General features: G+C 42.9%; 1 protein-coding gene across 1 annotated transcript; it reads right to left on the bottom strand.

The window, feature by feature from the left end:
- Positions 1-15065: 15065 nt before the first annotated feature.
- Positions 15066-18713, bottom strand: LOC308333609 (ATP-dependent RNA helicase DHX8-like; the record flags this gene model as incomplete). Its single annotated transcript, XM_080790068.1, has 1 exon — positions 15066-18713. The coding sequence occupies exon 1, from the start codon at positions 18684-18686 to the stop codon at positions 15066-15068; it is 3621 nt and encodes a 1206-aa protein (XP_080646194.1). The 5' UTR covers positions 18687-18713.
- Between the last annotated feature and the right edge of the window lie 8058 nt (positions 18714-26771).

Raw genomic sequence — 26771 nt, forward strand, 5'->3', positions numbered from 1 at the left:
GCATTCTTTCCTCTTGCAGATCAACGTCACAATTGTCCATGTGCCATCTGATGTACAGTTACTTATTCCGCTGCCTCCCTTCATAACATAGCCTGTAATACAGTCAAACTTAATTTCAGAATTGTAGGGGAATGTTGTATTTCCAACGTAATTATCACTTAAAGTCATGTTCATTGGTGCTGTAGGTTGGGGACAGGTTATGGTATTGGGGTCCTTGCATATTGGAAGTGGAGGAGACCACTCACTATTCATTTCACATTTCACCTCAGATGGGCCGATTATAACGAATGAATCATTATTGCAACTCAACTGCAGAACTTCCCCATATTTATAATGGGGATTGTTACTATTTGGTGGTTTATCCGAGCCGCTAACAGCCACATTTCTGTCCGGAAGAGGCCCTAGGCAACTGACCATTATACATGTTGGAGGATCTGGGTGGAATGTCGCATCATCTTCACATTTTAATGAACTTGTTCCATTGAGTGTGAAATGTGTCTTACATGAGTATGTGACGACATCTCCATGGTCATACACATGCTTTAATGGAGTGTAATTGGCATTTGCAATTTCTCGCGGTGGGTTACATTTCACTTTGGGTTCATGTGAAAACATCATTTTTACAAGGTTGTCAGCACTCAAAATTGTGTTAGGTTGGGGACAGTCTTGAGATTGTGTGTTGCCTTCAAGGCCAAGGCTGGTTATTACACACAAGTACAATAGGACACGTACAATGGTCATGGTGGCATATAATTGAACTCAAGTGTTCAAGGGATATTTATGTTTTATACAGATAAGACTCTGTGCTGTGTCAATTGAATGGGGATGTCTGTAGCACTAGTATCTCCACCCTGTAACCATATAGCCTATAGTCTCAACATCTGTCTCTTTCCTGCCGTCTCTCTCTAGCACTATCTCCACCCTAGGCTATAAAGTCTAAACGTCCGTCTTCCCTGCTGTCTCAGTCTATATCTCCACCCTGTAGGATATAGTCTCAACGTCTGTCTTCTCCTGTCTCTCCGTCTAGCACTATTTCCACCCTGAAGGTTATAATATCAGTGTCTGTCTTCTAATGGTTGTCTCTGTGTCTTTCCTTCTGTCTCTCCATCTAGCATATAACCTCAATGTCCATCTTTCTCTATCAATTAACTCTCAAACAGAGTCATAGATATTCTGTCCATGTTATATAGAGCTCTGGTCTGACGTTACACACAAACAAAAGTGGTTGCCATGCATGCCTAACTACACCGTTTTGCACAGGTGATTTCTCTCTTAACCCCTTAAACTAAAACTGGCTTGAGTTGCAACTGCACAACAAACTTTCACAACAATTTACGATTTCAACTTGGATTTCATTAATAGTCTTTAATCCTGGGTTTTCAGGGTTAGACATTCACTTCGGGCACTAGCTGTCTCCAACGTTAAATGTGGAATACATAAAAGCAACACTAATTTAATGGAATATACACATGTAATTATAGCCAGTCCAAGTCAATCCTATCACTTGCCTGCAATCTGCTATGCCCCATGCTGAGGTCACTGTTGTTCCATCAAATCCTGAACCAGTTGGTTTGATTTCCATCCATGTTCGTTATCATGATCTATTCTAGACTGTGTTGGGTGTTTAACAAAGATTTGGTCCTCTCTCCCTTCACATAATGTATGACTGTGCCATTGATTCTCTCCCTGGTTCTCTCCTACCATTGATTGATTGATTGATTGATTGATTGAAATGTTAATTTCACAGTATGCCGAATGGGTACATTTCAAACGGAGGCACAAGTCAATACAAAAACTGTTACTTTGTGGACATACCATGATAAACTTGTTTCTCTTCTGTAGTTGGGGTTGTTGGGGTGTGCGAAGAAGGATTGCATTGACAAAACACTGTAAACATAAAGTATCCTCTGCCATTAATAGGTGGGCCTCAGAGTCAATCACTTAAATGTAACATACCAATTATTAATCTGATTGGCTGTAGCTGTGTGTACAGCACTATGCAGCATGCCATGCTTTTAATTTGACCTGGAAAACAAACTATTGGGTTTCATATCATGCACCCATTTGCAATTGTAGTACTTTTATTAAATAAGTTATACGCTTTTTCTAGTCAATGATGTTGATTTAGGGCTAAAGCTAATCAGCAACCTATAGTATTTTCTGTGTAACAATAATTTGTATCATTGAAATGAGCTACACAAGTCACAAGTATAATTTTATCTATCTTTTTATTGCAGGTAATTTAGCAGAGAGTACTCCTGAGTCAATCAAAATGAGCTATACAAATAACAGACATAATACAAATAGATACAATAGTCTATCTGTCAAAGTAGAAGGCCATTCCCAGAGTAACTGTTTTAACCAGTGCTATAATAGATGTTTCAGGATAACTTTGTAGAGATTCATGGTAGGTACACTGAATCAAAGTTTTAAACTCAGCAGAGTGGTTTGTAATGGAATACAGTAAATATGGAATGGAAATTATAACTTTGAGTGTGACATTATATCATATCTCAGATAGTCAGATTGTTATAATTTAGATCAAACAAGTTTAAAGGTGTTTACTCTTTGAAAATAACAAAATTATCCTGAAACGGCCTTTTCTCCCCCTCACTACAGTCCGTTTCTTACATAGATCCACTTTGTTGTCAATGCACTGATAAGGTAATTTGTCACAATCATAGCATCTGTGACCAGTTCAAAAACCAGAATGAAAAAGTAAGTAAGTAACTAACTAACTTACTTTTGGGTATTGAGCAGAACAGAAGAATCAAATTAAAATGTAACTAAAAAAACATAATTAGTGATAATATCTGCCACCATCTTTAAGAGATAATCATCCCTATTGTCCTGCAATATGTTTAAAATCAAACAAATCCAGATTACTGATCCAGCACAAATAAAACGATTGTTAAAATGATCATGGCACCAAAATCCATCAACAATAAAAACATTTCAGATTATATTTAAAAACAGCACATTTTATATCACAATCATCCTAATGAAATGAATAATTTCCACCCAAACATTGAACTCATGCATTAAATAACTGATTCCAGAACCTGTAAGACTCAGGTTCATCACCATTTACAGTAATAGCACAGCTTCTTAGATTATCTCTTTTAAGAGTAACATCTTGTTTTTACAACCTGTAAACAATGCAGTTCAGTTAGTCATGGTCAAGTCAAGCCAGGCTTCTAACTCATTCATTATACGTTACTTAAATTTGTGTAAATGCATGAATTCCTTCTTTTATCATTAGCTGTTTTATCTCCAGTTTTTCAACACACATTCGTCATTAGAGCTGTACATCACCTTCAAACTCTGCCATCCTGCATTTCTACCCTGCTTTCTCTAACTGTCCTAATGGTGCCCTTATTTGGAAATTGTTATCGGCAGCTATAAGTGCTCTGAAGGACTGAAGGACTGACTGGTGTGTGTTGCACCTCTGTGAACTGGGGAGGATTCATTGAAGAGACAAAAGGTGCAGAATGTGGATCAAAGTATAGTGTCAGTTCTATTAGTGATAAAACCATTTTGTGATTTAGCAATAGTGTCCTTCATAGATTTGACGGTAGTCAACTGCTGGGCTTTGCATGTGCAATCCTCCTCAGACAGGAGTGGTTGCAGGATCTGGAACCGCACCCTCTCGACCTCTCTCACCAAATGCCTCCAGAGCCATTGGCTGGGTGTCCTCAGGTCGAACTCCATCTACGCCTAGTCTTCCTCCAGTCTGAAAACAATGTGAAATTGATATGAACAAGTCAGTCATAAAGATAACCCAAGTAAGTGTTCAGCATAGTAAAGAGAATTCAGAAGAAAAAAATACCTGCTGAGTGATTACCATCTGCACGCAAGGTCTCTCATTCCCGACTAGAACCTGGTGGTTTCTGCAGGTGCGTCTAGATGAGAAAGGGGAAAAAAAAGATTATGCTAAATGAAAACAGTTGGAGACGGAGAAGGCATATTTTACGCAGCGCAAAGATAGACCGTGGATAGACGTGGTCGAATGAGGCGACTGGAGCCCTGGTCGAAATGAGGACTAGCCTACAATGTACATTAATCAATTGCTTAAGAAAATAATTCGGAAATAAAATCTGCACTTCTTGCAAACATGAAGAGAAACAAACATGAAAAGACATAACAACGAACCCGTGAAATGTCTTTGCCAAACAGTAGATACAAGCCAGGACACCAATCAGGATACCAATCAACATCAAGGAGTTCAAGGAGATGAAGAGTTCTTCTAGAATTGGACCTAAACGGATGAGGGCACATTTGTTGGTCAGCGACTAAAATACACATTCTTAATGAAGAAATTAGTCACAGTTATCTCAAACAAAGCAGATCAGTACTTACCTGAACGTTTCTTTAAGACTGTGACATCCGCAAAGGAACTGATGGTCTGGGTGGTTTGGACATGTTGTGCTGAACAGCGGTAGCGTCCAGAATGGTCTCTTGTCGCATTCGGAATGACCAGTTTGGCCATCTCTGTTCCATTTACCAGTTGGATTTGAGATCCAACTTTGGTCCATGTTACCATGGAGGGAGGCGGGGAGCTCTGAGCCTCACAGGTCAGCGTCAGCGTGTCACCTTCTTCGATCTTCGTTACTCCTGTGGTCAGGGGCGGGGCTAGACAGCAAACACAGATTCAACCATTTATTTTATTTTATCTAAACAAGTGATTTTTGACCAAGGGTCCAGAATCCTACCAGTCCCAAATGGGTCAAGTTGGTTACATTTGTGCATTCTTCAGCATTAAATATATAATTAACAATATTTAACTTTAATAGGCTTTTAATAACGAGAAAGAAAACGGTATCGCCTTACACATCACACTGATGTTAACAAACGCGCTCAGCATCTTGGCAATATGATTTGCTGTGCAGCGGTAGCGTCCAGAATGGTCTCTTGTTGCATTTGGAATGAACAGTTTGGCCCTCTCTGTTCCGGTCTCCAGGGGGATTTCAGATCCAATTTTGGTCCATGTCACGGTAGAGGGAGGGGAGCTCGGAGCCTCACAGGTCAGCGTCAGGTTAGCTCCTACCTTCACTACAGTTGGTCCTCTTATTATGGGCTGTGCAAGGCCTAGTGTAGTGAGACAGCAATCACAAATGCAACAGTGTTTTTTAACCAGGGGTCCAGAATCGCAACAGTCATGTTCCAAATGGTTACAGGTTAAATTTGTACAATCTTCAGAGTTAAATATATTAACAATATTTCTTACCTGTAACTTTGATGTGCTGTTTATTTTCAAATTGGTATTGGTATATGTATTGGTTTCCATTCCGTAGACCTGAAGTTTTAAATTGAAATGACCCTGTGTCTGACACTCTGAGGTCTTTAATGATGATGCTGGCGTTCCACATGGTCACATTTAGCTCCAAGGGGGACAATCGACCTTTGAACTCCGGACCGACATTCACATCGATGGAGTCGTAGATCATCTCCCATGCATGGCAATTACCTATATGTTCACACTTATACCATGAGACAAACTTTGGTACGAACACAGCATTAGAAGCTTTGTGAGTGTAAGAACAGTTCATTATAAGACTCGATCCAACTTCAGCTTTGCGGGTTCCTTTAACGTCACAGGTGAGTTTCCAGGGATTAACCCATGATTCATCTCCTATTAAAAGTAAACATAAGAAACATAAAAAGTTACATCAAAGAAAATAGTTTAGGCTTAGCCCATTTAGAAATAGAACACTTGTTTGTTGTTAAACCTTTCAATCTGGGAATACCTTGTGTAACATTAGCTGTTGATATATCTATAAATCACACCTATGTGAATTGAGGGGCACTCTCTTAATTCAGTCTGACTGACTGAATATCTCCTCCACCACCATGAAAAATAATGACCAGAGGGGACATGAATCCCCAATAAATTCAACCTCTGTGTGTGTGTGTGTGTGTGTGTGTGTGTGTGTGTGTGTGTGTGTGTGTGTGAGAGATAAAAACAAGAGATTACCTTTTATGTCAATCATCATATAGATGATGATGATGCCTTTCATCAGAGCACCCGACATTCTGTAGTGCTGTCAGTCTACACAACTGGGGAGAGGAGAGGAGAGGAGGGGAGGGGAGGGGAGGGGAGGGGAGAGGAGAGGAATCTTGGATTAAAATGTGACATGTGAACCTGCATGCCTCATGGCAAAAAAAAGATTGCAAAACAAATGCCAAAACAATGCAGACAGGACAAGTTGCATGACTCAGGTCACATTCTCACCTAATACTTCGGTAGACTCATGCGTATGGGCAGACTCATGCGTATGGGCGGAGATTTTGGGATTCTTGCCCCCCCCCCCCCTCAGCTCTCTCGCTCTCTCACTATACACATGCAGCCACGCCACGCACTTTTGGGCATGGAGGCACAGCGCTGAGCACACTGATATAACAGACTGTCAGCAGCGCAAAATGTTTACAAGTTTATCGAGATGAAAGTCCCTGCTCTCCAGTCCCCACACAGTGACAGCACTCCATGTTTACGGCACAGACAGACAGAATAAAATTATTCTGTAGGCTATAATACACTGCAGTGTTTTTATGTGTTTTCTTAAGCAATTGATTAATGTACTCGTCCTCATTTCGATCAGGGCTTCAGTCTCCTCATTCGACCACGTCTAGTATCCACGGTAACGGGACATCTTTGCGCTGCGTAAAATATGCCTTCTCCGTCTCCAACTGTGTTCAGCTCCTCATCCGCCACATTGTTTGCTTCATTTCCTTTATTTACTGCGGATTGCATTCACACCTGCACCGAATCGTAATCAAGTGCGATTGGAAGCGAAGCGAAACCCCCGTTTTTGCTCGGAGTATAATGCGGTTCTCTGATACGCATTAAGATTCGAATGAGCCTTCACGCCTGCCAAACGAAGTGCACTTTCTGAAAATGCGCAGCAGGATTCGTTTTAATCGCAGCAAAGCTCTCTGGTATGAATGTGACCTCAGGTCACATTCACACCAGAGAGAATGTGGCGGGTGAGGAGCTGAACACAGTTGGAGACGGAGAAGGCATATTTTACGCAGCGCAAAGATAGACCGTGGATAGACGTGGTCGAATGAGGCGACTGGAGCCCTGGTCGAAATGAGGACTAGCCTACAATGTACATTAATCAATTGCTTAAGAAAACACAAACACTGCAGTGCAGTGTAATTAGTAGTATAGCCTACAGCCCTACAGAATATTCTGTATGTCTGTGCGTGCCGTAAACATGGAGTGCTGTCACGGTGTGTAAACATTTTGCGCTGCTGTCTCAAGATTTCAAGATTAAAGTCTGTTATATCAGTGCCGCGCGCTCAGCGCTGTGCCTCCATGCCCAAAAGAACAGTGTGTGGCTGCGTGCTATAGTATAGTGAGAGAGCGAGAGAGAGAGGGGGGTCCAGTCCCAGACGGGACGACACATGCACGTTAAGAGTATAATTTCATAACCATAGATTTCACTGTGTAGGCTAGTTTATGAATGGAACACATTGATAAAGGTCCCCCCTTCTGCGTTTCCAATTGCTGCGGATGACAGTGTGAAGGCAAACCGCAGCAAATGAAATATGCAAGAATCCCAAATTCTCCGCCAACATACGCACCATGCGTTGCATCCAACTGTGTCTGCTCACCTGAGAGTATATGCTACCACATCGATTATAAACTGGAAATGAAAGAGCAGCATATTCTCTCGTATAGGCTATAGCCTAGGCTACTGTCTGTCTGTCAGCTGCGGTGCATGAGCCGATTTCTTTCAATTAATGATAGACTGATTAATTAAATGAGCACATGCGTCCTGACTCATTGAATACGATATAGGACCCGAAAGGAAACAATTCACCGCAAAATTACTTTTTCCTTGTGTTATCCTTTTAGATCAAGTGTTGACTCGATCCGTTTACATTTCTGTATGATAGTGATAAGTAATCAATCAATCAATCAAACAAACTCCATTAAAAGTTCAGATATAGCCTAGCCTATAGGCAGCGGGCTACTGCACGTGATGTACAGCAGATTTCTATTTATTTAGGACGCGTTCGGAAATACCGCACTATGGACGCACTCGCAGTTTGCATTGCACATGTGCGCCATTTCCGAACGCGCCTATAAAATGCGCAGCAGTTATCAACCCAGACAGTATAGCCTATACTATTGTGTAAAATATATGGAACCAAATGGTAGCCATAATGTTCCTTAAAGTTCCATCTCTGAGACTCAGTTATTGGGGGTCCATCCATTCCAAGAACCAATTAAATCTGGCCTCCCGCGCGCTTTGCCTTCAAAATATACCCAGACAGAATAGAATAGAAACCAAACCAAGAAACCATCTCCAATAAACTTCAACAATCCGATCAGCACTCTAAATATTAAATCATCAAAGACAAAATAACAACAAGGCTATGTTCCATCAGAAAACCATCTTCTTCATCACCAGACAATTAGACAAAAAAGAAACCGTAAAACATTTGCAGAAGTAAATTCATATTCTGTGAAGTAGGCCTATAGCTAATTCTGTCAGCGCACTATTGTAGCTGCACAGACTCTGTCCATCTCTAAGCATTTTAATAGACGATTCTAAATCTCAATAAATTCATGCACTACACATTGTAGCCTATATGTGTATTGAATTTATTGATATTTAAATAGAATAGGCTACTTACGTTTGAATGCCTCGTCCACCAGAGTATACCCTCGCATTCGCCTCCAGTGTCCCGTCTTAGTTTGGTGACTGACTGACTGTCATCTGCAGCAGCATTTGAAGTGCAGGCCGGGGTGTGTTTGTTGAGGCGGAGGCGGGTCACTCTATACTCTGTCTCACCTGCAAGACTGGGTGGGATGCAGGTTGCTAATCCGGTCTGGGTCTAGAGCGGATACGGAAACGGTGTGTGCGTAGCCCATAGGCCTGTGTGACAAAGTACCGGATACAGTAGGCGGGCTTTAGCAGTGAGCAGAAAGAAACCATGGCTTACCACAGGTAACACTAGCGCGGCACCCCATAAACGCACGCACGCGCGCGCACAGCAGGCAAGCACACTGACTACACCAGTGCACACCACAAACTCTAGTACAAATGCAGTCAACGTCCCCAAAAAGTGTAGCCTACTATTAGTACAAATGCAATAAAGTGCAAAACATCATAATTAGAAGCTCTGTCTATATTGACATTAAATTGTGTGTGCTGCCAGTGGTTTTCATATCAAGGACCCCCAACTTGATTATATATTTGGAATTTGGTTTTTCGAAATTATTCTATGAGCTTGTAGATCCACTATTTTTTAATAGTCATAGTAAGATAAGATAGGGTTATATTATAATTTAACTGATTGCGATACTAATAGTATCGCAATATCGATACTAATAGTATCGCAATCAGCCAAATTAGTTAATATAGTATCATACTATATATTAACTAATTTGGCTGGGGAACAAGTGTAACCCCTTAAGGAACCCCAGCCGTACCCCACTTTGAGACCCACTGTTGTAAGGTACAGCCAGGCCACCTGTATACCTGTACTACCAAGCAAGGAGGACTGTATCATTATTTCATACAGAAGGATGGTCTTCCTGCTTTCTTTGTCACCTCCAACCATGGCAGACTATTCATAGTACACGTTACAAAGTACGAGACCAGGTTTCTGATCAGTTTCCTCCCGGTCCACCACCTGTCACCAGGCTTGCCTTGGACTTTTCCTTCTGGATCCATGTTATGACTGGGGCGGCGGTGGATAGAGTGGCCGGATCATCCGGCCACTCTATCCACCACCGCCATCAAAAATGTATGAAGTACTACAAAATATCAAACCCCTTTCATTTGATAACACTAAATTTGCTTAGGAAACAGATCTGGACGTCACGTTATCGGACGAGTCTTGGCTTAACTCATGTCTAAGAAGAATTCACACCACCTCCTTGTGTATAAGACACGGCCTCATCCAATTCAAGGTTGTACATATAGGCTCCACTACTCCAATGAAAAACTAGCCAAGATTTACCCTGGTTTTGATGCTGGCTGTCCGAGATGCCAGCACAAGCCTGCCACGCTGGGTCATATGTTTTGGTCATGCCAATCATTAGTCAGGTTTTGGGAGACATTTTTCAAGGCGGTGTCTTATGTGTGTGGTGGAACGGTGGATCCCTGCCCGGTGATTGCTGTTTTTGGGGTGTCTCAAATCGAGGAACGGGTCTTCAGGCAAACGCTGTGGCATTCACAACGCTTTTGGCTCGTAGATTGATACTTCGACAATGGAAGTCGGGGAAACCTCCCTCGTTCAAACAGTGGGTCAAAGAGGTTCTCTCCATGATTCCCCTAGAGAAACTAAGGTACAACCGTAGTGGTTCTAAAGATAGATACATTATGACTTGGACCCCTTTCATAGAGTTTGTGGAAAGTATACCTTTCACTTAAACCCATATTCTCTTGTACAATCTGATACCTCACACCAAGTCTGACATTGGGCGACCTCTGGTTAGAGGCCCTCAGTAAGTAGACAGTTGTATTTAGAGCAATTTACTATCTAAACTGAATGATGGATACAATGTATGTAACCTAGATACCATACCCTGATGGAAAATGCTGTTTTACCTTTATTTTTTTAATTATTATTATTTTTATTATTATTTTCTTCTTACTATGTTCATTAATACTTTCAATACTAGTTTACTAATTACTTTTACTGTCTTGTACTGTCTGTCTTTGTTTTATTTGTCTTGTTCTGAACTTGATTGGGGGGGAGGGGGGATATTTACATCGGATACAACAAAATGTACACATATGTTTATTCATTGCTGCATCAATAAAAATAAGTGTTAAAAGTGTTAAAAGTGCATAAACTAAGTTTCAAACATAACACAAAACCGGATTCAAAAGCTCAACACACAAAGTAATTCTTTCCCCAAAATAGTAGATCTATAAGCTCATAATGTGTCGGTTTGCGTTGAGTTGTGAGCTTGTAGTTCGGCGATTTTCACTACTTCTTAAGCATTTGTATTCTAATTTATGGAATTTATTAGATTTGTCTTTGATTTTTTTCATTAAATTACTGAAAAAAGCATTGAATTTAATTTTTAAACGGTTTTGAAATAATAATAATAATAATAATAATAATAAATAAAAAACGAAAAGGAAACAAAAAATAAAGGGACCCATAAAAATGTGTCTGCGACCCACAACCCAGTGGACTAAATCTAAAACACTGAAGGCCAGAACAAACTGAACACAGAGCTACAGCAACTAAACAATCAGGAAAACATGACTATAAACAAAACCAAATGGAGCGAGAACACAAGAGAGAAATAAATGTCCAAAAGAAAAGAAAGAAAGTACAACGACCAAGGAACCGTGACTATCGTCTATCGTGGAATGCCATCATAAGATACACTTCACACAGATTCTTGTTCACACAAAGCAGTTTAACATCCTACTGTACTTTCCTTTGATGACCATCAAATGACCATTACTTTGCAGTCCTTGACAACATGGAAATGTTTGAGGACCCCTGTCCTACACTACAGCCTAGCTACATTAAGAAACTCACTCTGACTTGAAGGAGTGCAGACAGGAAAGGTAGCCATCAAAGAAGTGCAGATGATAGCAGATTATTATTATTATTGACTTTGTTTATTTGGGAGCTTGTTGCTCAGATCTTCTACATTGTCTGTATTTCCAAAAAGGAAATACATGTATTTAATTCAGTCTGATCAGAACTGGGATAAAAGATGTCCCCACCAGCCATGACTAAATGACCAGAAGGGGGTATATCAAAAGCAGAGGCATGAAGCCCATGCATGTTCCACCTAACAGCCCAAATGAATGGTAGCTTTGTCCTTGATGTGTCTTAAAGACTATTTGAATGAAACACAAGAAGAGGCCACATGCTTTTCTACAATGTGTGATGAAATCACAGAATAGGGGAACAAATTGTGTGTGTGTGTGTGTGTGTGTGTGTGTGTGCGTGTGTGTGTGTGTGTGTGTGTGTACGTGTGGTGTGTACGTGTGGTGTGTACGTGTGGTGTGTACGTGTGGTGTGTACGTGTGGTGTGTGGTGTGTGGTGTGTGTGTGTGTGTGTGTGTGTGTGTGTGTGTGTGTGTGTGTGTGTGTGTGTGTGTGTGTGTGTGTGTGTGTGTGAAAGAGAGAGGGGGTTTGGGAGAGAGAAATAGACAGACATGCAGAGCCCAGAAAACCCCCCAAAACGCCAATGCGGATCCAAATACAGACATTCACAGATGCAGTGGTCCGTGTTTACCTTAGTGCAGTGGTTCTCAACCTTTGCTGGATCAGGGCCCACTTGAAAGTATTTGAAAACATTTGCGTTTGTGGCCCACCGGCCTGACCACTTAACACTACCAGCTTTCAGCTTCTCTTTAGTGGTCAGATGGGTCATGGGTGCGCTGCTGCATTTTTTTTTTGTTTCTGTTTGGATCAATGGAACTAACTATTAGTACACTGTAAGTTTCTTAATGTTTAAAATAATACATATAGATTTTTCTTTTACATTCATATTAATGTTACATTATTAAAATGTGTGGTTAGTGACATTTACTGTTTCAGCACCACTGACAGCACCACTGTCATTGATTGGAGCCCACACTTGAAACTTGCAGTAACATAACACAATCCACCTCAATTCATTATCAACATTTAAATAATCCAACTAAGTTATATCTTTCTAGTTATATTTATATGCACCAATTCATAGGTCACTGATTAGACACTATCTTCTTCATTTACCGTTTGAGTACATACAGTTAACTGAATCAGTGCAATGCTGGTATGGACTTAAATTGTAGATATTAATTGCCATTATTTGGAATCGAGTTAAATTAATTTGCCTCAAAATCTTCAAAGTCAGGGCAAGATTCACTGAGGTGGGTCTGGCCCTCGGGCCGCATGTTGCCCATCATGTGTGGTTTAAGTGGTTTAACAAACCACATTCACAGGCAGGCAGGTCACAGTTCAACTTCTTTTCACTAATCCGTTTTTTTTGTTTCCTATTTTAGTGACAGGAAGAGAGCTGCCATGCCCCAATAGGGCCTTTCCATTTGTCATTAGGGCGTTAGTCTCTATGTGTCTGACCTGCTCTTCCTTGGTGTTGATGACAACCAGGTCAGCTCCTCTCTTCTGACAGTCCTGTCTGATCCCATTCCTGCAGTTCCTCATCTGTCCTCTCGGAGCAGGACACAAAGTCACAGCTGGAACCATTCCGCCTACAGTACAATCTGCTACCTGATGAGGAGTTGGGGACACAGATAATATGCAGTCATTATCCTACTTAGATTCAAATTATATAATATATTCATATTAACACATTAAGACCTGAGGCCGATTCTACAAAGGCCTTCTAATTAAGTAGTTCTCAAACCTTCAAGATGATTCAAAACAATTAAAAGATAGCAGATGTACAAGCTTGCAGCGCTGCTCATAGTGTCGAACTGCGAGCTTGTATATCTGCTATTTGTTGAATAGCCAATGCTAAAATCAAAAATGACACAGATGCTTTCCTGGATTTAAAGCAATGTTAATTGCGAACGCAGTGAGCACTTACTATGAGACCTAGCAGATCATGTCTGTCTGTGTGTCTGTCTGTCCCGCTATACAAATATGGAGTGTGTTGCATCAGCAATCACTCAGCTCCATATATGGGCACAAAAGGGGCCAGGTCCACTCAGCTCCATATATGGGCACAAAAGGGGCCAGGTCCACATATACAGTAACAGCGGGACAGACACACAGACAGACAGACATGATCTGCAGGGTCTCAGCTGGGTTTGCTTCCCGCGTTTGCGCGTCTTACTGGTAGTGTACCTACTTTTAAATGTATGGCCAGTGTGAGGCTGATTTATACTTTTTTGCACGACCGTGGCGACCAAAAATATCCAATATACAAGATCACAACATGTTACATCGGCACGTGTTTTGAGATCTGACGTGAGTTGTAGATCTGTTATATTTGGCAATGTCTGCATACAAAACAGTCAGTCCTAAAGATCAGATTTGAGAAATGTAATAGGTACAAGTACTCCTTTGTCTCTCTGTCAATCTCCTTAATGGGTTCCTTGCCGGGGGCAGACGGGGTAGAAGGTTGATGTTGAGCTATGGTGTTGCTCTTGTTGCACTATGTATGTTGGCTTGGGCTTCATTTATTATGTTGGAGGGAGATAGGCCTAAATGGGTTGTATATGTCACTGTGTGCCTTATTGTTTTGTACTGTATTGCAATGTATCGTGTGGTATATTGCGACTGTAGGTCGCAGATTACTGTGAAAACCTGTCCATCCAGCCATACATGGAGAAGACTGGATCATCACCTAGATGTGCATATATATACATCTGACCTCAAACCTCAAATCCTTGAATCTCCATATATGGAGCTGACCTGTTCTGACATTTCATATGTTGATCCGTCCCCACCCGTCCTTCCTATTCGAAATCTCTTAACCTGTTGTATCTGGATGCCGAAGGGAGCCTTGTGGTGAATTTGCTGACTGGCCGTATGGGTTGCGGCAAGTAGGACATCACGTTTAGATTATTTACAGTTTGTTAATGAACACAGTGTTTCAGTTCACAACGAAGAACACATTAAATTGTTTCAGCAACATTTCAACATGATCAATGATAAACAGTGGGTTCAGTCGCGCCTTTTCCAAAATGCCAGGGGGTTCAGTCGCGCCTCTGAACCCACGGAGTTTCCGCCCCTGCCCCACTGGCTCCAAATGTGACATTGTTTTCCCTTTTATCAGTAGAGTGTTTGACCGGTGTATTGGTTTTAGTAGTCTACCTGGTTTTTAAGATATTGTTCGCATTATATATCATTATATGACATTGGTCTAATAAATGTTTTGTATTCCTATTGTTCTTAAACGTTTAATACATTTCCTGTTTGTGGAACTCAAGTCTCAAGTCCTTATAAAGAAACTTGCATTTGTGGGGAACCCAGTTTACTGGTCTAGTTAGATAATTCCTTGAACGATCTCGAGGTGGCGTAGTCATACCTAAAAGTAAATCCTTTGCTACACTTGGTTACAACCCCACTGTCTGCATGTCCCTTTGGTAAAAAACAACAGAGTTCCAAAAGGCAGTTGATCAGCTTCGCCTGAAGGCACGGGAGATCCTCCAGGCGTTGGGTTCCTCGTAGCGATTATAGAGAGGCTCCAGTTTCTGCATCTTCTTCTGTCGACTGAGGCGCGTCGGGTCAGCGACTCTGTAGAAGGCCGGGGCGAACTCCACCAGCCAGCGCGGGTCAATGGTGGTCACCTCACGCATGTACTCTTTAGTGGTCAGCACCAGCTCATGGTACACTAGCCACTCAGGCTGTCGGTTGAAGAGTGTACTAGAAGGGTGGAGGTACACCACCTGCTGGTCTATCAGGGTACGGTAGCCGTCCTGAGGGTGTTTGTGGGCTGCGTTCCTGAAGTAACCGCTGCAGATGGCTTTCTGGACCTGCATGGCAGCTTTCCCACAGGATACCACGTCTAGCTTATGTCTGTCCATGATGCTCATCATCTGTTTACGGATGTCCATGGCTCTCTTTAAGGAGCGTGCCTGGATGAAGTTCTCAAAGCACCAGGGGTTTGCAAACTTGTTGTTTTTCCAGGAGTTGTAGACAGCCAGTAAAGTCAGATGGTCTCCCTCAAGCTGGAAGAACTTGGCTTTCTTCTGGTCAGCCTGGGCTGACTTGTCCTTGGGTCTGTAGAAGATGTTCTGTACAGACAGCATAGACACGATGGTGAGCATCTCTTCACTACAACTCAGATGGACGGACATGATCAACATCTTACACAGCATTGGCTCCAGAGGGAACTCCGCCATCCGTCTCCCCAGCCTTGTGAGCAGGCCTTCGTCGTCCAGAGCTCCCAGTGTGTACAGCTGCTCCAAGGCTGTGATCAGCGTCTCCATGGGAGGAGCGTCCATGAAGTCAAACGCTACCAGGTCATTAATACCCATGGCCTTGAGAGACAGCACAGTGCTGGCCAGGTTGGTCCTCTGGATCTCAGGCACGTTGGTGGTCAGCATCTCATCCCTGTAGGCTCTTTCAGTGTACAGTCTGTAACACTTCCCTGGGCCTGTTCTACCAGCTCTGCCTGAACGCTGTTTGGCCTGGGCCTGTGATATAGGAGTCACCACCAGTTGGTCAATGCCAGACTTGGAATTATACACGATCTGCTTGACGAAGCCAGGGTCCACCACGTAATAGATCCCAGCGATGGTCAGCGAAGTCTCTGCGATGTTGGTAGCAATGATGACCTTTCTGCTGCCTGGGGGAGCAGGGTCAAAGATCCTGGTCTGCATCTCGCTGGGCAGGGCGGAGTAGACGGGCAGGATGATGAGTTCAGGAACATCAGGTCCCAGTGACTTCATCCGTTCATACAGGATCTCACAGGCCGTGTCGATCTCCTCCTGACCAGTCAGAAACACCAGAACATCACCTGGAGGTTTATTCAGGTGGATCTGCATGACTGTGATGAGGCCGGCGTCCAGATAATCAGTCTCTGGTTCTTTGCAGTAGAGGACCTCCACCGGGTACGTCCTTCCAGGGATGGTGAAGATGGGCGCCTCGCAGAAGTACTGGGAGAACTTGACGGCGTCCAGCGTGGCTGAAGACACAATGAGCTTCAAGTCCTTACGTTTCTGTATAGTCTTCTTGAGCAGTCCAAACAGCACGTCGGTGTGGATGGTTCTCTCGTGGGCCTCGTCCAGCATGATGAGAGAGTACTGCGTCATGTCGGGGTCCAAGAGACACTCTCTCTGCAGCATGCCGTGGGTCATGTACTTGATCTTCGTCTCCGTGCTCGTGCAGTCCTCAAAACGAATGGTGTAGCCCACCTCCTGTCCCAGACAGCAACCGTACTCCTCAGAGACCCTCTTGGCCACAGACATGGCGGCCACACGGCGGGGCTGAGTGCAGCCTATCTTGCCCCTGCATACGTAGCCGGCCTCGGCCAGGTACTGGGTGATCTGGGTGGTCTTGCCGGAGCCCGTCTCTCCCACTACTATCAAGATTTGGTTATCATGGACCGCCTGTATAAGCTGATCTTTGAGTTTGAAGATGGGCAGACTCTCTCTCTGCTCCAAGATGGTCATTTCAGTTTTCTTGCCGTAGGACGCCGTGTTTCCGCCAAACGCGTATTTTTTCCACTCCGGAAGATCAAGGGGCATTGCCCCGATCCCCCTCATGTTGGCTGCAATCTGCCTTCCTTCATAGTCTGGCATGGGGTCTATCCAGTTTTTGTTGAGGCCCGTGGGAATGGAGTCCATTTCTGCCTCACGAGCCGCCTGCTTCAGCTCTCTCCTCTCCTTAGACAGGGCGCCCTGCATCATGGCCGCCTGGGACATCGAGCCGTCTGGGTTCTTGACTATTTTGACAGGACTCAAGTCTATGGTGAATTTGGTCTGTCCTCTGAGGAACGGTGGCTCCTCTTCAACGAGGTCAACCTCCAGGTCTTGATCTTCATCATCATCTATGTTAGGGAGGATCCCCGTCTCCTCGTCAAAGTCAGGGAACTCTTCTTTAGGCAGAACGTTGGCTGAAATCATCTGCTTGATCTCCCACTTCTCCAGGTCGGTGATCTTGGAGAGCCTCTTGCGCTCAGTGGGATTCTCCTCCAGCTCCAGCAGGCTGGGTTCCACCGGCCGGTCGGGGTTCCTCATGGATCCGTCGCCGATCCCAAAGACGGCCTGGTTCCTCCGGCGGTTGGGGTTCAAGTCCTCCCCTGACTCCTGGTCCACGTCCTTCATGCTGAGACTGGCTTTGGTCCCCGTGAACGACAGCACCTTGACCATGACCTTCTGACATTTCGTGACAACATCAGCCACGTTAGCTATTCGTCCCTCTTTGCGAAGTTCAGAGATGTGCACCAAACCTTCCCAGCGTTTTCTGAGTCCCTCCAGCTGGACGAAGCAGCCAAACTGCATGATGCTGCTGACCTTGCCGTTGTAGATGTCCCCCACCACCAGCTCGTCCGGCGGTGGCTTCTCTACGTGTCTGTCCTTCCAGTTGTGTCTGTTGTTCCAGCGGTACGTGGGGTCGCTCTCCTCCTCGGGTCTGTCCTTGGGTTTGTCCCCGTCCTCGTCTCTGCACGGACTTGGTGTGCAGTCGGTCCAGCGGCTCCGCTTCCTCCTGCGTTTGTTGTGGCTGGTGTCTCCGTCTCGCTCTCGCGACCTGGACCGCGAGCGGGACCGGTGGTGGTGCCGGCCGCCACCCCCGTCGCTCTCCCAACTTCTGTCCTCCTGGTCCCTGCCTAACCTGTTGTCAGAGCTTGTACCACTGACGCTGGGCATGAACATCTCCAACTCTTTCATGACGGCCTCTGCAACCATCTGATCGTCTTGATTTGGAAGATCCTTGGAGGAAATCTGCATCAGTGATGCTCGCCACAGAGGATCGTCTGCCACGCATAAACCAGGAAATGTTTCTCTCAGCTTGTCCTTCTCAGTCTTTGGTTTCGGCGGAGGTGCTTTACTTGTAGATGGTCGCATGGTTTGGATAAGTCTGAGCAAATTTCCAATAAGGGTATCTGTAAAGTCTGCTCCATTTTCCAACAGAATGGCTTTGAATGCGTCGAATGTCTCGTGTTTTTCGGCAAGGTTAATGACGAATTCAGCAAGGTCCTTCTCGCTTATTCCCAGGTGATTCTCCAGTTCCGTACACACCTTGGACACCAAGGACAGATATTCAAGACGCTTTATTTCTTCTAAGGCAGCCATTCTTTTGTTTACTTTACTAGTTTTGGTTCCAACCTTCTGTTTATTGCGAACGCAGTGAGCACTTACTATGAGACCTAGCAGACCAGTAAGACGCGCAAACGCGGGAAGCGAACGCAGCTCGTACATATTTCGGTTTTTTAAAGATTTATAGCACGCCATCACACTCATGTCACCATGACTCAGCCATAACCATATAAGGAGTCCCCAAAGCAGCTCCATATATGGGCACAAGTTGGACCACGCCATCACACTCATGCCACCATGACTCAGCCATAACCATATAAGGAGTCCCCAAAGCAGCTCCATATATGGGCACAAAAGCGTGACACACAGACAGACATGATCTGCTAGGTCTCATAGTAAGTGCTCACTGCGTTCGCAATCATGTCTGTGTGTGTGTGTGTGTCTGTCTGTGTGTCTGTTTGTCCCGCTTTTGAGCCCATATATGGAGCTGAGTGATTACGTCACCATGACTCAGCCATAACCATATAAGGAGTCCCCAAAGCAGCTATACGTCCAAAACCCAAATATGTACGAGCTGCGTTCGCTTCCCGCGTTTGCGCGTCTTACTGGTATACATGCCTTTTGTTTTAGTTCAGATCCTGTGTCACACCTAAGGATTTTACATGCTAGAAGATGAACAATGGATCAAAGCTACAGTGATTTACCTTCCAGGGAGTGGCCAAATTCCAGTCTGGCTCAATGTGTATCGTGACTCTGTTTAAAGCAGTTCGATTTCAATGTAAACTTGGTCAGTTTGGCTGGTCACGACCTGTGGCCAGTTGGCTCCTGTGTGAGCCTATGCTATAAGCTTTGCTGCTGCGCTGTGTACTCTGAATAAACATCATGGAACGTCATCTCGTCTGTCTGCCGTACACATTTACTCTCCTGTATGGTATTTTAATATACACCTTTAATGCCCATATATGGAGTTCTTTGTCAAGCATGCCCCAAATTAGGCTTTTGTGCTGGTTCTGGACAACCGAAAATGCACCCCCATCTGTCTGTCCCTCGTGCTCATGGAGATTTCTGTATGTGTCTCTCTGCCCCTTTATTCCTATATATGGAGTTCTGTGTCAGGCATGCTCAAATATTGAGTGTTGTGATGTCAGAACAGTCCAGCTCCATATATGGACCCTGGGGGCAGGGGTCCTGTCCGGAGCCCGGGCAGAGGCCTTTTGTGGCGGTTCTAGACGACCGTGGGTCCGACCGACTCTACACCGGGGCACTGCACCCCCTGTGGTGGTGTGGAACGTGTGTGTCTAATCTGAAGTCGGTGTGGCATGGATTACAGACAAACAGACAGAGACTTAGTGCATTTATAGATACTGTACATAGATAAGATGTAAGATTGAAAATTATAATTTTTATTCATTAGCTGCCTTGACGCAATTGGTCTGTGTCTCTCTCCACAGACCAATTAACTGACTGGTTTCCTTCACCCTTATACACCATCTGGTCCTTATATCTCTTACTTTTTCTGCCTCGTCCCTCTCACCTTGCTTTGATCGAAGACTCATTATCTGTCTGCTTATTGCCCCCCTTCAGAGACTGATTGATTGACAGACAGGCAGACAGACATGTCTCTTAATTGTATCCTCCTTTCCTTCACTTGCATCTTTTCCTTGCATGTCATCCTCCCACTGAGGATGCAAGGATAAAGCCATGCGAGGAGAGAGGAAGCCAAGGAGTATATCGAACAAGGAGAGCACACACAAATGTATTGGGCCTTTGTAATGTTACTGTTCAAGATTCAAATTCAAAAACTCCTATCTCCATTTAAACTTTTTGTCTTTTTTTGTAAATGAATGCCCTACAGCATTGCACAAAGGCATAATAGCAGATTTACACGCTTGAAACGTTGCTTGAAAAGATGCATTTTGAGTTTGTAGATCTGTTACTTTTTGCAATTTGAATACTTAAAAGTCACTATTTTGGACATATGAGGTTTCCACCCGGCAGAAGCGAAATATTGTTTCCCTCAGCCACTTGCAGTGCAACATAAAACAACAAACCATCTTAAAAGCATCATAAAAATACAAAATCTAAACCATAACATAGGCAAACAAATAAAACCCTAAATGTACTATGCGCAATTCATCTGAGAGTTACTAGCACAGTAGGCATAATTACCAGCACAGATCTACTAGATATAATAAAGATTTGTTGTGCATTTCAAAAGTGCAGTTATGTCAAGTCCTGTTCAATTCAGTTTAGGTAGTGGGGAGAGGGAGTTACAGAAGAGAGAGTTAGAGGAAAGGTAGTCAAGTCGAGTTGAGAACAGCATGGATAAGACTTTCAAAATCAGAAAGTACAGCAGACTTGACTTGGCTAAAAGTCGCTGAGCTGGGGTTGTTTAATTGTGTTACTGTAAATAGCTTTATATTCTGATTGTACTCATTGCTATAGAGTCTCCATTTCTCTCCAGCTCTTTAGTAAAAAACTAACATTTTTGAGGGGCGCTAGCCCCTACTATATACAGGTTTAATGTTTGTTTTTCATTAAACCATCATTGACATGGACAGAGTTTAATGTTTGTTTTGTCCATGTTTGTTTTGTCTGATAATTACGTCATAAAAGATGTATAGCGCCCCTCACTTCACACAGGTGTGATTCTTTTTTAAGTCAGGATACCTGAACCCTGAAAACCTGAATCCAATCAGGAAAAATAACTCCCAGACAGGACACAGATCAAACTAGAACTGCACTCTGCCGAGTGCATACTTGCTTGTTGCACACTAGTAGGCCATAAATGGCCAACTAGTGCGCAAGCAGAGCGCACAAGTACTTTCGACCGCTGTAAACTGTCACATCTCAGTATCTCTGTGAAGGAACGTTTGAAATGTATGTAGTTGGATTTGTATTTAATTGTTTAAAGCCTAATCTTGACATGAAGGTCTTTATAGTTATATCTTTTTCAGTATAATGGTCTTCATTGAAATCTCCTATTATCATAATTGCAGAAGTCGGAGATGATAGATACTTTACCATGTTTTTGAGAAATGTGTTTAATTTCGAAAGGTCATTTCGAAAGGTCATTTCTCTTACGTCATCACTGAGAGCTAGTCATACATATACACACACCATGTACTCTGGTCCCAGCTCTCAACGATGACGTAATGTGTAATCTGGTCCCAGCAAACCAGGCACAGATTTGTATACACATAAAAACGGTTGAAAAAGACGGCTGTCACTTTTTTTTTTACTTTTTTACTTTTTTTTTAACCACAGTATACTGCTAATCAAATTACAACTACATACTCTATATGTAGCTGACCTGTTCTGTTATGTTGATCTGACCTCATCAAACCCTGTACACTCAAGAGTCAAGACACACTCCATATATGGGCCATATATGGAGTGTGTGCCATATAATATGGCCAGTACAGAATTAATTCCATATGTTGATCCGACCCCCTCATGCCAAAGCGCCAGCCCAGCAGTCTGCCGTCACCCAGGCGGATGTGTGCATGCACGCTTCTCGCCTTCAGGGTGTCTTACTGGTGTAAAGTAACCTTGAGAAACAAATCAGATTTGCCTGCAGTATGAACAAAGTCCTAGTGCAGAGGGTCCAGTCAGTGTGATAACTACACCTTCTATGTTCTATGAGACTCACGCTTGCAGCCTTGGAAGCTCTCCCGAGGAAGTGCAACGGCAGTAAGCTCCCCAGCTCAAAGTTGAGGGACCTCAGCATCACCATCTCCAATCTCATCTGAGCGGGTGTGAAGGTGTGAAGGACGTGTTGACTGTGAAGTTGGCAAAGTCCTGGACCTTCCCCACCTCGTCTCCTAGTACTTTGAGGCTAGCAGCATGGCAGTGACACCAACAAACTGGCTGTACCTGTAATACATCACAACAGCGTTTTAAAAACAAAACAAAACACAAGAGCAGATCAAATGGCAAAGACATTTATTAATAGTTACCCCCACTTTCAGAGTACGATCGAAGATGGCAACTGTGAGATACAGCGTCTCCTGCAGCAGCTTGAGTCGGAAACAAATCAGGATCGGCCAGACGATTATGAGAGCTCGCATGCGTGTCGTTATGTCGCAGGCCTTCAATTAGCCGGGTCGCACAGCCTGCTGCACCTGTACAAACATCATATTTCATTACACTACTGGCATCACATACGTCTAGACCCATTAGATATGCAAATAGCATTGTATTTCACATATTCAGAATATGTGGCCAAATTTGACTGAGGGACTGCCTCAAAAATCTGTACACATATAGCTGGGGCACGTCTCGGTTCCCTGCTAAGTTCCCTGATCACATGTTATGCAGGCTAATGTTTTTCTGGTACAGTGGAAGGAATAACTTGAGGATGTGCCTCAACTCTGACCAGCTGTGAAGGGTTAACAACGGCTACATTGGGTTTTTGGATCAGTCATGTTGGTTGAAGCATTGGTCACTCCAGTCCTCTGATAAGGAAGAAAAAAACAACTAAATGAAGGTGAAAACAAATTGTTCTTTGTGGATTCATTCAACTGTAGCTAATTTGTATCATGAATGATCCAATGGACGTGTTTGTAGCTATAGAGAGTATGCAATCACGATGCGTGTTGTGAGCTTGCAGAGCTGCTTTATCTATTTTTGTTAAGTTCGAGAAATCTTGAAAAGATTCTGAATATTTATTTAACACACAGGGTGTCCCTGGAACAAACAAAAAAGTTAATAAAATAAACATGGCCTTCCTCATCTTCATGTTTTTCAAGGATAAATTCCGTTGGAAACTGACTGGTGTCAGTGATTCCTTCAAAAACAGGCGGTTTCCTCCTCCTCACCAAGACAAGGAAAATATATTTACACCAAAAAATTACAAGCATTAAAAAAAAGTACATTTGAATATATTTAATTACAATATTAGAGGATATAATGAGAATATACCCACAGTGCACACACACACACACACACACACACACACACACACACACACACACACACACAATTAACTGCAAAGCATAACTAATGCCTAATTCACCAATGTTATATGATGGTGTCTCACACCGACAATAGCTGATCTACAAGCCTCACAGTGCATGCATACTAACATGTTGCTTGTACTGTATATCAGCTATTTTAGCATGACATCGTCATTATGACAAACACCATGCTAGTGCTGCTAGATCATTCTTAAGACACACCAAACACTCACTTAAATATTAGTCATCTTTATGGTTTGTTTCTTGCAATATCGTCAAAGAAAATGTTCTAGCCAGCGGTTCTCAAAGTGGGGTAGCAAGACCCTCAGGGTTCCTTGATGGGGTTCCAATTGGACCCTTACAGGTATGCAAATTAAACCAAATGGAGGTCAATTTGGTTCTGTTTATACTCTCAGAGTATGTGCATTAAAATATAACAGCTGTTGGCAGAGATTAATTTCCATCTTGGAGTTTGTACAGAAACATTCCACACCAGGGTGGCCTTGAAGCTATCTTACGTTTGGCTCAATCAGAGAACTGAGCCTACACCGCGTGTTTGCAACACCTCACTGAACTGGTTTCACACAAAAAAAACGTTTTCCTTTTGGAAAATTGTTTTTACCTGCAGAAAAGTGGCACTGCCATGGACAGCAAAATGGTCCACAATTATACTAATCTTTATGTTTCAAATGATCAAATTTGATCAAATTATTTTGATCACCCCGTTATTCGTTGCACGTCAACCAATATAATCTATTTGATTGCACATACACAAAAGTACATGTGGGTTGGCCTATGTGGAGGGAAACCATTGTAGTGGATTATTTAGAACTCACATCAGTGTCTTTAGGAAATAATCAAGGTAGAGAGTGGACTGAAACAATGTCACTTTTATTACAATGACTGGTCTGTCTACTGCACGTTGAAACCTTGAAACCAAAATTTCAGAACATTCCAGAAGCCAAACATTGTATTTCCTCATGAAAGTATATTGGCATTGAACAGGTCAAATTGCCCCCCATGTAGAGATGATGTCAACACACTACTTCTCAGGAGAGAGGTATTTTCGATCTCCACATTAGAGTTTTAGACTTTTATTAATAAGGGCCAAAAATGAAGCCCTTGATATCAGGCAGCACTGCTTCAGGTGGAATGTGGGGGTAAAACAAGAGACAAAACATTTTATGTAGTTCCAGTTTGGGTTTAAGGCTAAACATGGTACTGACCTCTGCATTTATGCTAGTCTAAAGGAAGTGGTTGGTAACTATAAAAGCCATAATTCCTCTGTTATAGTTGGTTTTATTGATGTGTCCCGTGCCTTTAACAGGGTCTGTCATCGGAAGCTGTTCTTAAAACTGAGGGAAAGGGGGGAGCCTGACAGCATCATAAGAATCCTGGCATACTGGTATGCTATAACCAGAGCATGCAGGTTAGATGGGGAAGTGGGGTCTCGGCTCCTTTTACTGTAGGTAATGGGGTCCGGCAGGGGGGGTCACTCTCCCCAGCCCTATTTAATCTTTATATGAATGATCTCTCTGTTCAGCTGAATAACTGTAACACAGGGTGTATAATTGGAAACTCCCTTAACCAATCTAATGTACGCTGATAATTTGGCAATACATTCTCCCAGTAGTGCTGGCTTTCAACAGCTGCTAAATGTATGCTCTGAATATGGGGTAGCGTATGATATTAAATACAATGCCAAAAAGAGTGTAGTAATGTTCTGCGAGACAAAAGGGGATAAAGACCTCTCCTTTCCCTCCTTTTATTTATCTGATCAGGTGTTATCCATCTGCAGTAAAGCCAAGTATCTGGTATGTGATAACTGACCAACTGTCTGATGATGAGGATCTGTATAGGCAGCGCCGTATACTGTATGCTCAGGCCAACATGCTGGGGAGGAAGTTCCACTCATGTTCACATGAGGTTAAAGTTAATCTCTTCAGAGCATACTGCACTCCCCTCTATACCGCCCCCTTGTGGGTTAAATTTAAGAAATCAAGCATGTATAAACTGCAGGTTGCCTATAATGATTGCATGCATATTATTGAAAAAACCAAGGTGGAGCAGTGCAAGTGAGTTATTCTGTAGTGTGGGAGTATACACTTTTCATGCCTTGCTGAGAAACTTAATGTATAAATGTATGCGTTGGCTCAATGAGTCTCAAAACTGCATAATTATAACCCCAGCTTCAGTAGCACTAGGTACCGGTCTGCTTTTTGGAAGCACTGGTATGAATGTTTATTGTAAAATTGATGTTTTTATGGGTTAGGGGTGTTTCTTCTCTGTATGTAGTGTTTTATGTTGTCTGTTGTTTATTGGACCCTGAGTCTGAACAAATAAAGTTGATTGAAACCCTTGGAGCAGGGTTTCGAAACAAAACAAATTTATGATGCCAATACTTTTACTCAAGTAGTATTCTGCATACAGTATGTTTACTCAAGTTGTAACAGAGTATTTTATAAATGTTATGGTATTTGTTCGATAGAGGCAGTACTTCTTCCACCACTGATTATGAACAATTTTAAGGTTTAACTGGTACCTTAAATAGATACTATGTGTGCACTAGACACTCACACTTTGATGGAAGAAAAGGCATGGTGTTACACTGTTTGACCAGTAGGTAGAGCCAGAGTCAAGCTTACCCATGTTCTACGCCCTTGTAATCAGTCACAGCATCAGGCATGGGTTACAATTTTGTAACCCATGCATTTCACTGTGTCACACCTTAGAGTATAATATATACTCTAAGTGTCACACCAGGGCCAGGCAGCATGTTGACTAGCTGCTTGGCAGTGGCGAAATAAGTACTTTGATGTTTTTTCACCTGAGGCCGATTCTACAAATGCCTAAATCAGCATTTCTCACACTTGGCGTTGGCTATTCAAACTCTAAAATGACAGATGCTTCCCCGGTTTTAATGAGTAAGTAAACTAAGTAGCAATACTACAATATGAAAATACTTTGCAAGTAAAATGCCTGCAAGATTTTACTACTACGAAAGTTTTGAGATGAAAATACTGTAGCCTACTCACTGTAGGCCTACTGTAGCAAAGTAAAAGTAGGCCTACTTCAACCTTTTCGAAAATAGCAGGACTACAAGCTCAACCATGCGATGCATTAGGCAATGTTCGATTAGCCAAAGTTCATCAAATACTCTCAA

This window comes from Protomyctophum bolini (assembly GCF_963924005.1).
Source record: "Protomyctophum bolini genome assembly, chromosome: 18".
Lineage (NCBI taxonomy): Eukaryota > Metazoa > Chordata > Actinopteri > Myctophiformes > Myctophidae > Protomyctophum > Protomyctophum bolini.